The 13,687-nt window shown below is 40.8% G+C and overlaps 1 protein-coding gene across 3 annotated transcripts in view; it reads right to left on the reverse strand.

The window, feature by feature from the left end:
* The window catches only part of LOC144063919 (forkhead box protein J3-like), a 77,462-nt gene that overhangs the window by 14,668 nt on the left and 49,107 nt on the right, over positions 1–13,687 (reverse strand). For all 3 annotated transcript variants that reach the window (XM_077585936.1, XM_077585916.1, XM_077585926.1), the window contains 4 exons: positions 8,891–8,996; positions 6,026–6,168; positions 4,113–4,323; positions 1,127–1,351 (listed from right to left, as the gene is read on the reverse strand). In XM_077585936.1, coding sequence (XP_077442062.1) covers positions 1,127–1,351; positions 4,113–4,323; positions 6,026–6,168; positions 8,891–8,996 — 685 coding nt within the window. The remainder of the gene's footprint in view (positions 1–1,126; positions 1,352–4,112; positions 4,324–6,025; positions 6,169–8,890; positions 8,997–13,687) is intronic.

The following is a 13,687-nucleotide window of genomic DNA, read 5'->3' on the forward strand; positions in this document are numbered from 1 at the left end:
AAACATTTTTTGTTTATCTGGTGTTTTCTCCCATTTCCCCCATTTTGTGGAAACCGCATATTGTTTATATGTTTATCCTTATCTTTTCACAGTCATGTTCTGACATCAGTTCCAGAGTAAACCACAAGGAGGCGCAGCTCCACACAGAAATATTCCAGTCACAGCTCTGTGCCTTTGTGCAAAATAAAAAGGTGAAGCTGCTTCCCACAACCACAAACAAAACAATAGATGCTCAGGCCTCATAGCAAAGACGGGCGGATAGCTCACATTCATCCTCAGCTTAGAGGAGAAAACCGCCAACTGAGATTTATATATAATGTGCGAATAGTTGCCAATGTGCCCGTCAAAGAGCTTTATTGATAACACACCCACATGCAGACACACGTGCACAGAATGAGGTGATGCAGAAAAGCAGGAACGATTTGAGAAGGAAACATGTTGGTGAAAGCCTCACTCGTACGCATCCCAGTTATATGAACCTCTGTGAGATGAGACAAAGAGAGGAGAGCAATCTAAAAGCAATGAACGCGTGCAGAAAGACACACTTAGAGATAACATGAACCACACAGTGGCATTGGAATAAGGGTAGAATTACTGCTTGGCACTGAGTGGCATCAATATTTATTAAATATGAAACATAGTCGATAATGTGCACTGGCAGGCAGTGTTGCTTTTACAAGAATCAGTAAAAAGATATGGAGAGAAACAAACTCCACAGTGCGGTTCCAGTTTATTTTTATTTTCGCTGTGAAAGATGTGAAACTGACAATAGTGGGGAAAAAAGTGATGTGCAGAGTTGCATTTTACCCAGCCAGGTTGGACGACATTTGACATGCATGTCAGCCTCTCTAAATAGAAGTCTTTGTATTCCTTATACTTTTGTGGTACAGTTTTTCTCTTGAGCATTAAATATATACTCATACAGAGGACCATAGAGAGGAGCTGTATTTGATTCAAGGTGGCATAATGAAAAGGCACTGGTGAAGAAAAGTGTAGAATACCAAAGCATCCACAACTGCACTAAGCTAATATTATCATGTTTGTTTACTTGTCTACTTTCCAGCTGGCGACACTCAAATGTAACAATAAAGCAGACAGACAGAAAGCTAAACCTTGTCCGCCTCACCTGTCGTGGCGCAGCTCTGTCCACTGTGACTCTGGTGGGAGAGGGACGGGTGCCGGCCATGGGTGGCCAGATGATGCTGAGGGTGGTGGGCGTGGTGATGGTTGTGTTGATGATGGTGGCTGCCACTCCCCGTGCCGCCGCTGCCATTCCCTGCTCCGGGTGAGTGTTGATAAGAGCAGGCTGTCCGAGTCGAATGGTTCGAGTCGCCGGGCATACCCATCAAAGCTGTCAGGAACAGCAAACAACATATTCAGGATGACAATGACATCGCCAACAAACACCTGAAAATACTGTGTTCTAATCATGATGAATCATAAAATGACACCTAGATAGAGTTTCTACTGATATTGGTTCTTTTGAGGGAAATTAAATCAGGACTGAAAAGAACTGTCAAAACATGTTGAATGACTTGCAATGACTGCAGATGTGTTTCCACGGCGCAATACCGGCTCGACCTATTCTTCAAATTGGTACTGTGAGAAACGCAGATAACAACAATGCATTGTATGCATCAGTCACAGGCAGAAAACAATGGGTGAGAACGAGGGTACTCTCAGCACAGAAGATACATTTTGCAATTTGGTTTGGATCCAAATTGGTCGGAGGTACGTGCTCTCTTTTGGGCCATTAAAGATGATTTGTTAGACTGACTTTCTTTCTTTCTTTCCTTTATTTTCTCTGTGAATATTGCACAAATATGCGCACAAATACAAGCTAGGTCAGCTAAGTAAACCAAGTCAAGCTAAACTAACCCTGTAAAAATGTCATCATATTTAATCTGCTACTGCTTATACTGTTCAACTTTACTTGTGATGTCTCCAAAGGAGGCTCTCATCAAGTTTTTAAGGGCTCTTGTAAGTAGGGATGGGCGAGTACAAATACTTGTACCCGAGACGGCAGCCGATACCGCTTGTGGTCATTTTTTACGATCAAAAACTAGAAACTAAAAATTTCACACTTTTTTTAAGGGAAAATATATTGGCACATGTAGGTCTTTTTTTTTTTTTTTTTTTTAATTATCATCTGTCAATGCATTTTGGGGGGTATTTGTCAAAAGTATTAGTGGTATCGGTACTTGGTATTGGTACTATTGATGACTACACGAGTTGAGCACAAATCTGAGAAAAAGTGTTATCGAACATCCCTACTTATAAGTATATTATCTTTTCCAAGCTATAATTTATGTTTTTGTTCATTTTCCCAAATTAAATGGTTCTCCTTTTTATACCATGATAAGACATGGTCTGTAATTGGATCATTGTGATACCTTCTAGCCTCCTAAAGGTGCCTACCATCTCACTTGGCATTATTCCAGCTCCAATCATCACTCTGCCTCCTCTTTACTGTGCGCAGCCTTGCATGAAGAACTCACCCTACCTTGATGTAGGCTCGTCTGGGAAACTAATTATCAAACTTGTCTAAGATTGATATCAGTGATCTAAACTGAAATTCAGATTTAGATTCAAGAGAAACGATTTAGAAAATATACCCCAAAAAGATAAAACTCAAAAGTTTACTTAACTTAAATCCTATATGCAAAATTCATTAATTTACGTTTTTGATCTTACGAAAATATGCATGTATAGTATAAAGTATCAGAAGTTGACCTTTTCAGATTGTGCCATACATTGTGAACAGTGATGGGCTCCGATAAAACTGCTCACAACCAAAAGTGGAATTTACAGTATATTTCAATCAATGCTTATCCGTCAACACCCATTTCATGATGTTTTGTGTGATTCTGCCCTCAATATGATCAAATCTTTGTAGATGTGGCTCACTTGACACATGAGCATCACCTTGCCGACCTGTTGTCGACTGGTGTCCTCGCCCATCGCGGAGCTGACGACAGTTGTCTGAACTGCACAGCTCATACCTCGTCAAAGATCACTGAAGTGAAACAAGAGGATGGCGGCTCCTTTTGCGACCGTCAGTTCATGAGGAGTGTGACGAGTCCTCGAGTGGGAACGTTCACAGAGAGTCGCTTCGTTTTACCTGCTTATAAAAGTGTTTTTCTTTTTTTCGCTCTTTTATCCTCTTTGCTCTCTGCCAACTCGCCCGTTGCTTTAATGTCCTTTAATCCATTTCTTTTTTTTTTTACTACCAAACCTTTTGTTGTGTATTTTCTGACTGCTTTGCTTTATGTCTTCATCTTACGGCTTTCAAGATCAAATAAATGCCTTTTTTAATTTAGCAGTGGATTTGAGATATGCAATTAATGTCTTCGATGAGGCATTGGATTTCTAGTCTAACATAGTCACTGCTTTCTTCGAGCCATTTTGTCCACATTTGGCTTAGATCCATATATTTGAACTCCTTAGATGTGCATGAATATCATCGCATCTTTCCTGTATGTGCATTTCAGGCCAGAAATGGAAAGAAACGTCATTGTGAGTCCAGCAGAGCGCATTACTCTCCTCGGAACAAGAGGATGCATGCCTCTGGAGAAAAGTAGAGAGCGAAAGGGGAGGTTGATCAGAGGGTGTTGGGATGCGGGGAAGGCCCAAGTGGGAGGAGGCCGGCTGACCTGATAGCTTCAGGAAGCAATTAGCGAGATGCTTCACAAACTTTAGAAGCTATCTAATTAGCTTCTATCAAAGCTGCAGATGTGTTTGTCTTTTTCTCGCCTTCCGATGAATTCTTCGCTCTTAATTGCCTTTGCTCGTTTGACTGAGCGGGCCGTAAAATGCAGATATGCGGAACAGCAGATTGTTTGTTTATTAAAATACAATAGAGGCAGGGGTAGTGTGTGCTGGGAGGTTAATGCAGCAGCGCTTCCCGTGCTGTGAAAGCAATATTAAAGTTGCACATCAATTTCAAGAGCTTAAGCTTGACAGTTAATTATGTGCTGGAAGCCTGACATGCAGCGTTTTTTGCCCCCTTCTTCGCCTTCTTCTTCTGCGAACGAGTTGAAGTGCAGACGTCCGACGGGCTAACACGAGCAGATAAAATGTAGACGGCCGACAAGAAAATCGCTGACACCCACCTTGCTGCGTGAACGACTGCTCAAAGACGCACTTGTACAGGCTTCGTAAAGACGCGCTGAGGTCCTCGAAGTCCGAGAAGCAGACGTGCTTGTCCCGTGACTCCGGCACGGGCAGAGCGTACTGGGGGTGTGGAGGAGGAGGAGGTCGCGTGGGCTGGGTAGGCTGCTGAAGACTCAAGGACTGGGACGAAGGCTCAGAGTGACTATTGACCTGTGGGAGGTTACAGGAAAAAATGTTAGTTAATAGGTGGAGAGATTTTTATAAAATTATCCAGTAAACTACCACTAATGGAGTAACGCAACAGCAACAATGTGAGTAATTGAGCCACCCTAAAAATGTTTATGATTGCCTATACATTGTTTTTTAAAAATGAATAGATTTCAGATGATTGAGCTATTGAACAAGGTAGTTTTGTGTTATTTACGGTAGGCTAATTTGCTCATTATTACTACTGATGAGCCTCATGTTAAAGTGGTTTGTTTGATTTGAATAACTGAACAACTGAATGGAGTTGATTTATGTAACATGGGGTCATGATTGTGTACATGCTAGAATAGATGCATGGTGTTCATTAGGGGTGTGAATTGCCTAGTACCTGGCGATTCCATTTTTATCACGATTCGATTCGATACCGGTTAATCCCGATGCAAATCTATAAATTGATTATTGCGATTTTTTTTTTAACTCAAATTTAGAAAATACAAATCAGTAAGTAAACTTGTACATGTACACTGTAAGATTTATATGAAAATGTATTTATTTATCTGAAAATTCAGGCTTATAACTGAGCCACTGCATTTAACAAACGGGTTGCAGTCTGTTTCATGTTTGAACAGCACTGAAATAAAATATAAATGAAAAAAAGATGTTTAAAAATCAATTCGGTCACATATCGAATCGATTTGAGAATTGCGTGCTGTAATTTCGCGATATATTGCTAAATCAATTTTTTTCTAACACCCCTAGTGTTCATACTTGCTGATTCTTCTTCTTTGTGTCATTACAGACCACAGTAAATATTCCAATTTAAATGGAAAACCAATCTCTGTTGTAAGTGCTTTGCTGCCGTCTTACGTCATCCACAGGATATTACCACCGTTTTTTGGTGGGTGTCAAATATTCACAAATTTTCACTATTCGGGGACAGACCCGGTCCTATCCCCTGTCAAGAGCTGTATTTCAGTGGTTATTGAAAAAAAGGCCATTTGTTCTTGAATTGAATACAGACTGTCTTTCTGCTGACTTACTCCCCTCATCCCAGCTGTCATCTTCCTCAACATCAACCCTTCTACAAAAGCACTTTGCTTTTATCCCTTTTCAATTTGAAACCCACTTATCATGACGCATCCTGCTCGCATTCCATCTCCAGCCAATAATAGCGGACTTTCCTTTAAGCACATCGTTGCCTGCACGCTTTCTGCCATCAGTAATCACAGTCAGCCAGAAGGGGATCACCTACGACAGGTAATGAGGCCCAACTAACCCCCGAGCCCGTCCGGCCAGACCACAGATGAGGTGTGAAAAGATGGCGTTGGACGGTAACAGGGCGGAGGGGTAGTGGAATACAAAATATGGCCTTGTGGAATGAGAGGTTAATGCGATAGATGAGATTGCACTGACCTGTGCTCGTGCAGGTGGGAGGTGAGCGGATAAAGATGGTAAAAAGGTGAGTGACTGTTACAAAGCAAAGGCAACTTAACAGATATTCTTCTTGAGCGCTGCATCAACTTTAGGATGAAAATGTTTTTAAACTTAAAAGTTTATACGTATGTTTGAAGGGGTGGCCAACACAAATGATGCCTGCATTGACTCGTTCCATGCATCCAACTTTGCATGCTTGAACTGAATAAAGAAAGCAAATACAGGGAAATGCTCTTTTGCAGTAATCCTCAAACAAAGAATAATGTCCTACCGGTGTGTAACTGTGCATGCTGCTGCCACTGCTCACAGTAGAGTTCATGTTGTTCAGGTTGATGGATGTCATGCTCTTCTCAGACAGACTGTTGCTCAGGCTGCCGGGACTCTCACAGTCATCCGCTTCTGGGCTGTACAGTGCTACCTGCACACACACGCACACATAAACAGGTGTCTTCATCTTATTTTACAATGTAGGGATTTACACAGGCAATCAATGACCTCCAGTGTAAAAACTGTCCAATACCGTATATCATTCAAGTGACTTGAAGTGGCAATTCCTGACGTGAAAAAGCTGATAATGATGATCCTTATTCTGCAATTCTAAAGTCTTTATAAAGTTCGGCTACTGGTCCGTAAATCACTGTATGGTTTAAGTCCTGACTACATTGAAGAAAGAGTTGATGGGATATAAACCTAGAAGGGCTCTGAGGTCTGAAGACTCAGTTCAATTACTGTAGCCCAGAGTTGAACACAAACATGGTGAAGCAGCATTTAGCTGTTATGCTGCACACAAATGGAATGAATGAATGTTTTTAAGTCCTGGTTAAAAACTGCTTTATTTCCCCCATCATGCTTATGATTGAGGTTGTTTAAAACATTTTAAATCAATGAAAACTTTTCGTGCATTTAACATTCTTTGAGTAATTTTAGTAAGCTATCTCTTATGCCTGTACTTTGTAAGATGTCTTTTTAAATGTACTTTTAATCATTTAAAGCTGTACACTTACACTTTACCTTATGTATGAAATGCATGCAACAAAGCTGCCCTACCCTGACTTGTCTTGCTGTACAGAATATCTATTATATTATATTCATCTGATGTATTCTAACATGCTTAACCACAGCTAACTCTACAGTTTCTGATTTATCTGGTGGGGACCGATTAGAAAGCTTTTAAAAACCAACGGCTCAGGATTGCATTGAATCCCAAATCTTGTTTCGTTGCGTTGTCAGAGTTGTGTAACAAGCGTCAGCGGAGCCTTCGAGCTACATTTAATTGTTCAGACAAATGAGAGACAAAGCCTCTGAGTGAGACAACAAGTACATCAAAGTCTGTTGCAGTGCGCCACTCAGTCAAGTATTTTGAAGTATGGGCCTTGTCACAGCAAGAATGTACAGTCAAGTGATTTATGAGGGCGTTTCAGGTTTGCATAGAAACAGAATGCCATCAATCCATTCACTGTCTATTTTGCTGATGATTTTCAAGGTCATGGGATGGGCTGCAGCCAATACAGCCGACTTATGGCGCGAGTCGAGGTACACCCAAAACTGCTACTGCGGATGAGGCACTGACTGATATTTATTTGCTGCAACTGTAGTAAGAGATTGTCTTAGATGCAAATGCCACTTGACGAATGTGTGACACGTCCGTGGCCACCTGTCTGTCAGGATGAGGGAGGGGACCAGTGATGTGGGCATCATCCTTCCAATCACTGGATCCTTGTCACGGCAAAGTGCGTCAGCGTCTACGACAAGCTGTCCTTGAAGATCATTGTGAATTGGCAGCTGTGCGACATACTGAACTGCTCAAGAGAAGCAATAATCTCTTCATGCTTTTACATCTTTGTCTGGTTCTCACCTGAGCTTATTATTGTCAGGTTTCATCACTGACTCGGAGAAAGTTTATTCAGTAAGGGCATTCAATTTCATGATGTGTAACCATTTAACTCAAGTCAATCGAATAATGATAATTGGAGGTGTGAAAGAATTGTAGGGACAAGATTCAGTTTTCCAAAGTAGTCATCACCTGGTGCAGTACGTTAATTAAGAAGTGCACCAATTGGGTGGCTCGTAGGTAATGTCTGGCCGGTGCTGGATTTCACTTTCCTTTCTTTTCTTTGATCCTTCCTCGGGTCTCCTGACAACCTCATGACTCTAGCTGGATTCTGAAGTATTCGGTTTAGGTGAACGGTATGGGATTTTTAATAGGTTTTAGGTGAACTAATGAGTACACACTCACACGCACGCACACATGCACATACTCACGCACATACAAAATAAAAAATAAAAAATAAAAAAAGAGAGCAATGTTGTGCACCGCTTTCAGACACCAGCAAGTAAGCACTCCCTGCACGTCTGTCGATCCATCTTGGCATGTATTAAATTCCCTTCCACTTCGTCTATTTTCTTATCCCATAGCGGGTCGTGGCAAGTTGGAGCCTATCCGAGCTGACTTTGAGCAAAGGGCAGACAACTTACTTGGATTGGTTGCCAGTCAATTACAGGGCACAAATAAAGACAAGAAAACCTTTCACATATGCATTATCAGCACCACTGCTGTTTACAAGCCTGCCTTTCAACCTTTCCCAATGCGTGTTTTCATTAGGAAAATAATTTTGCATTATAACATCGGGTCTAAACACTTGAGAAAAATAAAACTCGGCTTTTAACCCTAATAGTTGAGAAATGGTGTGTTTCCTAAGCGAAAAAGACTGGTCAAGACCCGTGTGGAAGAAGATGGAAAATGTCAAGACCCTCACAACAGGTCCAAACACACGACGTGCTGTGAAAGCTGCTGCTGCTACGGCACAAATTCTCTCTTTGATCGAGGTCAGGTGTCATTTACCACACACCGTCACTGCATGCGTGTTTCTATGGGTGTGCGTAATCTTGAGTGTCCTCTGACCCTGACACACGCGTACACGCACACACAACATGACCTCACCCAGGTCAGCTTCTCTGACACTGTGTGCTTCATTGCATTACGTGAGGGTTCTTGCTGGTCATAATCAAAGCAGGAAGACTTCGGCAGTTCCCTGATACTTTTCTCCAGTATGACCATTTAGATCATCACTTGTTACCACAGTGGTGTGTACTTTTTAAAACGGTTCACTTGTTTTTCCAGATTTGAAAAACACACCTACCTTGTTTGTCACCGCATTGATAGCCAGAGTGGGCGATCCTCCACCTGACATGATACAGTCCATTCGCAGCGACTCCGACTCCAAGCTGTAAGGGGTTGACGCCTGCAATGACAGAAGGAAGAATTGCTTTTTCATAACGATCATTAGAACTGTTGTGTATTGCAGCTCTACTCAGTTAAAGGAAATACACAACTTTTAACTCATTCACTGCCATTGACGGGTGTAGATGTCAAAAATTCATTTGAACTATTTCTAGTTTAACATTTCTTCCTACTTTTGTTAACAAAAGTATAAAAAACTAGAATTTGTTTTTGTATTAGAACAGAATAAAAAAAAAAACATTATTAAAAATAAAAATAAAAACTTTGCGAGGAGAGAGGTAAAGCCCATTCAAAATTAGCTAAATGTAGTATCCTATCCCTACCGCACGACGGATGTTTAATTACAAGTCTATGTAGCAGTTTCCTTCATAAGTTATGCTATAACCTTCATCAAGTTTGATACCAGAGAGCTAATGACTGTCGTCCTTAACAGCTCACTATCATCCATTCGCAGATCAATAACATAACCCAGGCAGCTTACTTCCACCAACGAGGCATCAACCGACTCCGCCCCGCCTTCACCGCCCTGACCGCCCTGACCGCCCTGACCGCCTCTATCCTCGTCCACAGCCTTGTCACATCCCATCTTAACTACTGGAACTCCCTCCTCTTTGGTCTCCCTCGCAAGTCCCTCCATAAGCTTCAACTGGTCCATGACGCTGTTGCATGTGTCATCACATAAAGCTCCTCCTCCCATCACATTACCCCCATCCTTTAGCAACTTTAATGGCTAATGTTCAAATTCTGAACTAGTCTTGTTTCTGCCACCAAACTCTCACGTGCGCCGGAGGTGTGTAATGGAAAACGCCCCTTGGTCCACCGGAATACAGTGCGGTCTGCCAAATTCACTGAACTAGACTGGCACCAGCACGAAAATCAAGATGTGTCTGTTTTTAAGCCCAAGCTGTCTACGAAAATAGAGACCCAAGTGACCATATTTAACAATCAACTTATATACAATTTATGAAACACCATTTTTAAACACATTGCAAATATGTCTGAACACACACAAAAAACAAACAAATTGCAAGCAAAAAACACTATTAATACTAAGACTGTACCCCTATACTGTATGACGACGTAATGTAGTATCTGCGTACAATGATGTTCATTTAAGAGGCGGGACCTGTTAGGTTGGCATGTGACATTGCCAAGTGGGAAATCTGTGCTGACAAGCAGCTTTGATGTGAGTGCCCTTACTTTATTTTCTATTCAATCGGTGTTGAACAAACAGCTAAAAAAGTGCATTGGCGACTGTGGTTCATTTCCCACATCCGAGGGCATTACAGTAAATTTTGGTTTTCTATAAAAAAAGATAAAAAAAACAATAGTTGGGGGGAAAAAGACAATATACAGTGTGAACGAGGAACCTAAATGTAATTAACATAAAGCATTTAAAAACAACACACACATAAAACACTTAAACAGTACATTAGATTAAAATGCATGACACTATTCACAAAACATCAATAAGAAAGACCTTAGTTGACAAAAATTTTGAGTTGCAGTCCTTTCAACCAAATGGGCAATGAAGCAAAAGCAAGAAGTTTCGCCCGACACAATAAAACCAATAATAACAATACACATAATCAATATTACTCAAATCCTCTGCGAATACTGGTGATCGACCATCTTACTATCATGACTCAGAAACTCTTGCTAACAAAACTTTTTAGCTTCAAACGTGAGTCTGCTTATTTTATGCTAACTTCAAGTGGGTATTCCTCTCCTCTAATCAAGTTTGTCTTCTCAGACCACCGGCATTCATTTTGAATAAGCGCCACAAAAAGCCAAAGGAAAAAGCTCATAACAGGCAGAGTTAATCCTTTGATTCTGGCTGGAATGAGGTTTTGTAAATTTGCGCTGGCAGCTTGCGTGTTATGCAGACCAGACCAGGTGTGTATTTAGTCATTTGGGGGCCCAGGGCAAACTCATGAGGCCCTCCACAGCCATGTACTGCAAATATTTTGATTAATATTTACCATCACATAAAAATTGTGAATCATATCACTGTGATTATCTGTAAGAAATTAAAACTATTCTCCACAGAGATTCCATTAATATTTTAGCTGTACAGTAGATGTGTCCTTGCATATCTAGAAAATCTTTAAAAATAGGAGTGTTGTGATTGGGTTTTGGGTTGGATCCATAATTGGGTCATTGTGATGTTGTCAGTTACTATGCAGTTGCTATGGTCTTGTATTTGTCACCCTTATTTTGTCATATATGCCTTTATTCTGTCATAAAAAACTGTGCATTGCCCTGGCTGGAGTTGCTCAGTGACACGTTTGTCAGGAGGTCGAGGTTCCTCCATGTAGCTGTAAATGGACTGCTTTATATAGTGCTTTTACTACACCATATGGTGTCCAAAGTGTTTACAATGCCTAACATTCAGTCATTCACACACACATTCACACACCAGTGGCTAGGTCTGGCTTCCAAGTGTTCTGCAACCTGCCCGAGATTTCTTGGTCAAGTTTTCTTGGTCAAGTGTTTTCTTCGAGACGATCTGCATTCAGCCCTGCTCTTTGTTGTTACTTGATATTTTTGTATATAAAGGCAGGGCAGCTTTATTTCTATGGTACATTTCATACACAGGCAAAGACACAACACCTACAAGCATCAACAGGCACAACAGTTAATGACATTCAGAAGCAAATCAGAGAAAACAAAAGTAGCTTACAAAAACTACTAACGTTTAAACACATTAACAGAAAACTTTAAAACATTTTCAAGTAAACACATAAGAATTTTTTTTGGGGGGGGGGGGGGGGGGTGATTAAAGACTCCCCTGTCCTGTCTGCTTTTGGGTCAAAATTCTGCACCTCATGTGGCATTGTAGTCCCCATCAAGCACATCCCCCAAGCACATTTTTTGACAGCCACACTTTTAACTCATCCACTGCCATTGACGGCTATAGACGTCAAAAATTCATTTGAACTATTTCTAGTTTAACATTTTTTCCTACTTTGGTTTACAAAAGTATAAAAACCTAGATTTTTTTTTGTATTAGAACAGATATAAAATGTGTGATTAATCGTGAGTTAACTAATGAAGTCATGTGATTAATTACGTTTAAAAATTGTAATCTCCCAACGCCCCTAATTTTTTATATTTTTTTTCTTAAAAAAAAAAACATAAAAGAAAAAAAAATGAAGAAAAGGTTATTAAAACTTAGGGGCATCAGGTGATTAAAATTTATAATCATAATTAATCGCATTACTTCACTAGTTAACTCACGATTAATCACAAATTTTCTATCTGTACAAAAAAAAATCTAGGTTTTCATACTCTTGTTAACAAAAATGGAAACAAAAATGTTAAACTAATAAAAATAGTTAAAATGAATTTTTGACGTCTATAGCTGTCAATGGCAGTGAATGAATTAACCCCCCCCCCTTTTTTTTTAATAGCATTGTGAGCCGTGTTAAATATTATTTTTAATGAAAGCCGTAGGCCACCAAAAGACAGTGGGCGGGCCGTAGTTTGGACACTATTGAGGTAATATGATGGTTCTAACGCAGAAAATAGAACTCCAGGGGATATTTTTCACCCAATTTTGGTCCAAATTTTGAGTTTTAGAACTTGATAGTACATGTTTCGTATGAGGTCGTGATCTTTGCATGAGTCCGGTGTGTGTTTCTTCCGTTTACTCATACATAAAAGAATAGGTCAAATATGATCACTGTTAATTAGAAATATGCAGAGGAGGGTGAGAGTAAAAATGAGGGAAGAAATGAAATGTGACATTGCTTATAAGAAATGTCTGAATGTTGCAAATTTATGATTACGTCGGGAGCCTCCTGAATCACCAGAGTGCCCGCGGCTTCAACCAGTGTGAACTATTTGAGGCGCGCTTCATTTAAATTGCCGGACACTTAAGCGACCCACAAAGTGGACACATCGCACGCACTGAGATGCATCAAGGCATCCTCATGCATTATTCAAGCGTGGCGAATGTATTTGGGAGAGTTCATTGCTTTGTGTCCTCGGAGGGGTTAACGGAATTTGAGGCTACAAGGAACTAGCCAAAGATCAATGAGGGGAAAATTTGCCACTCAGAAAAAATAAAAAGGTGGATTATATTTTTTCGAGCCTGACTCCTTTTAGGGTTCAAGGCTGCTTTCTGTGCTGCCTTCCCAAACTGCTTACAGTAAGAGGATTGGTTGGTAACAATGCAATCTTTAATTTATGATAAACTCCCAAAGAAACAGGATGCTGTCTCCCTGGTGGAGGCAGTTACAAAGCAGACGGCGACGGGATGCGGAGGGGAGTGGAAGAAGGGAAGAGAGATAATTGAGTGGTGGCAGACAGGCCCAGAGAGAAGCAAATAAAGAGCGTGATTAAGCTGAGAGATGCAGGTAGGCTGCCTGTCTACACATTTAGACAATGCATGCATACAGCCGCTGTTTAGCCCTGCATCCTGATGACTTAAAGCAAAGAAACAGCTAGACGTATTTAGCAGACCTTTATTCTCCCCCTTTCCTGATGATAACGCTTTGCACTTAAAACCCTCCTGCCTCCCCTCAGCCCATGTGACAGCCTGCGGTGTGTCTGCCAGCGGTGTAAGCGAGGCGTAAGAAAAGGGGTCGAAGGGCCCATCCATATAAAACGAGATGACAAGCCTCGGAATTAATTAATGTTTGTAATTTAAAAGAAAAAAAAGTCCCCGGTGAAGAAAATATGTCTAAC

The sequence above is a fragment of the Vanacampus margaritifer genome, chromosome 1, assembly GCF_051991255.1.
Source record: "Vanacampus margaritifer isolate UIUO_Vmar chromosome 1, RoL_Vmar_1.0, whole genome shotgun sequence".
Taxonomy (NCBI): domain Eukaryota; kingdom Metazoa; phylum Chordata; class Actinopteri; order Syngnathiformes; family Syngnathidae; genus Vanacampus; species Vanacampus margaritifer.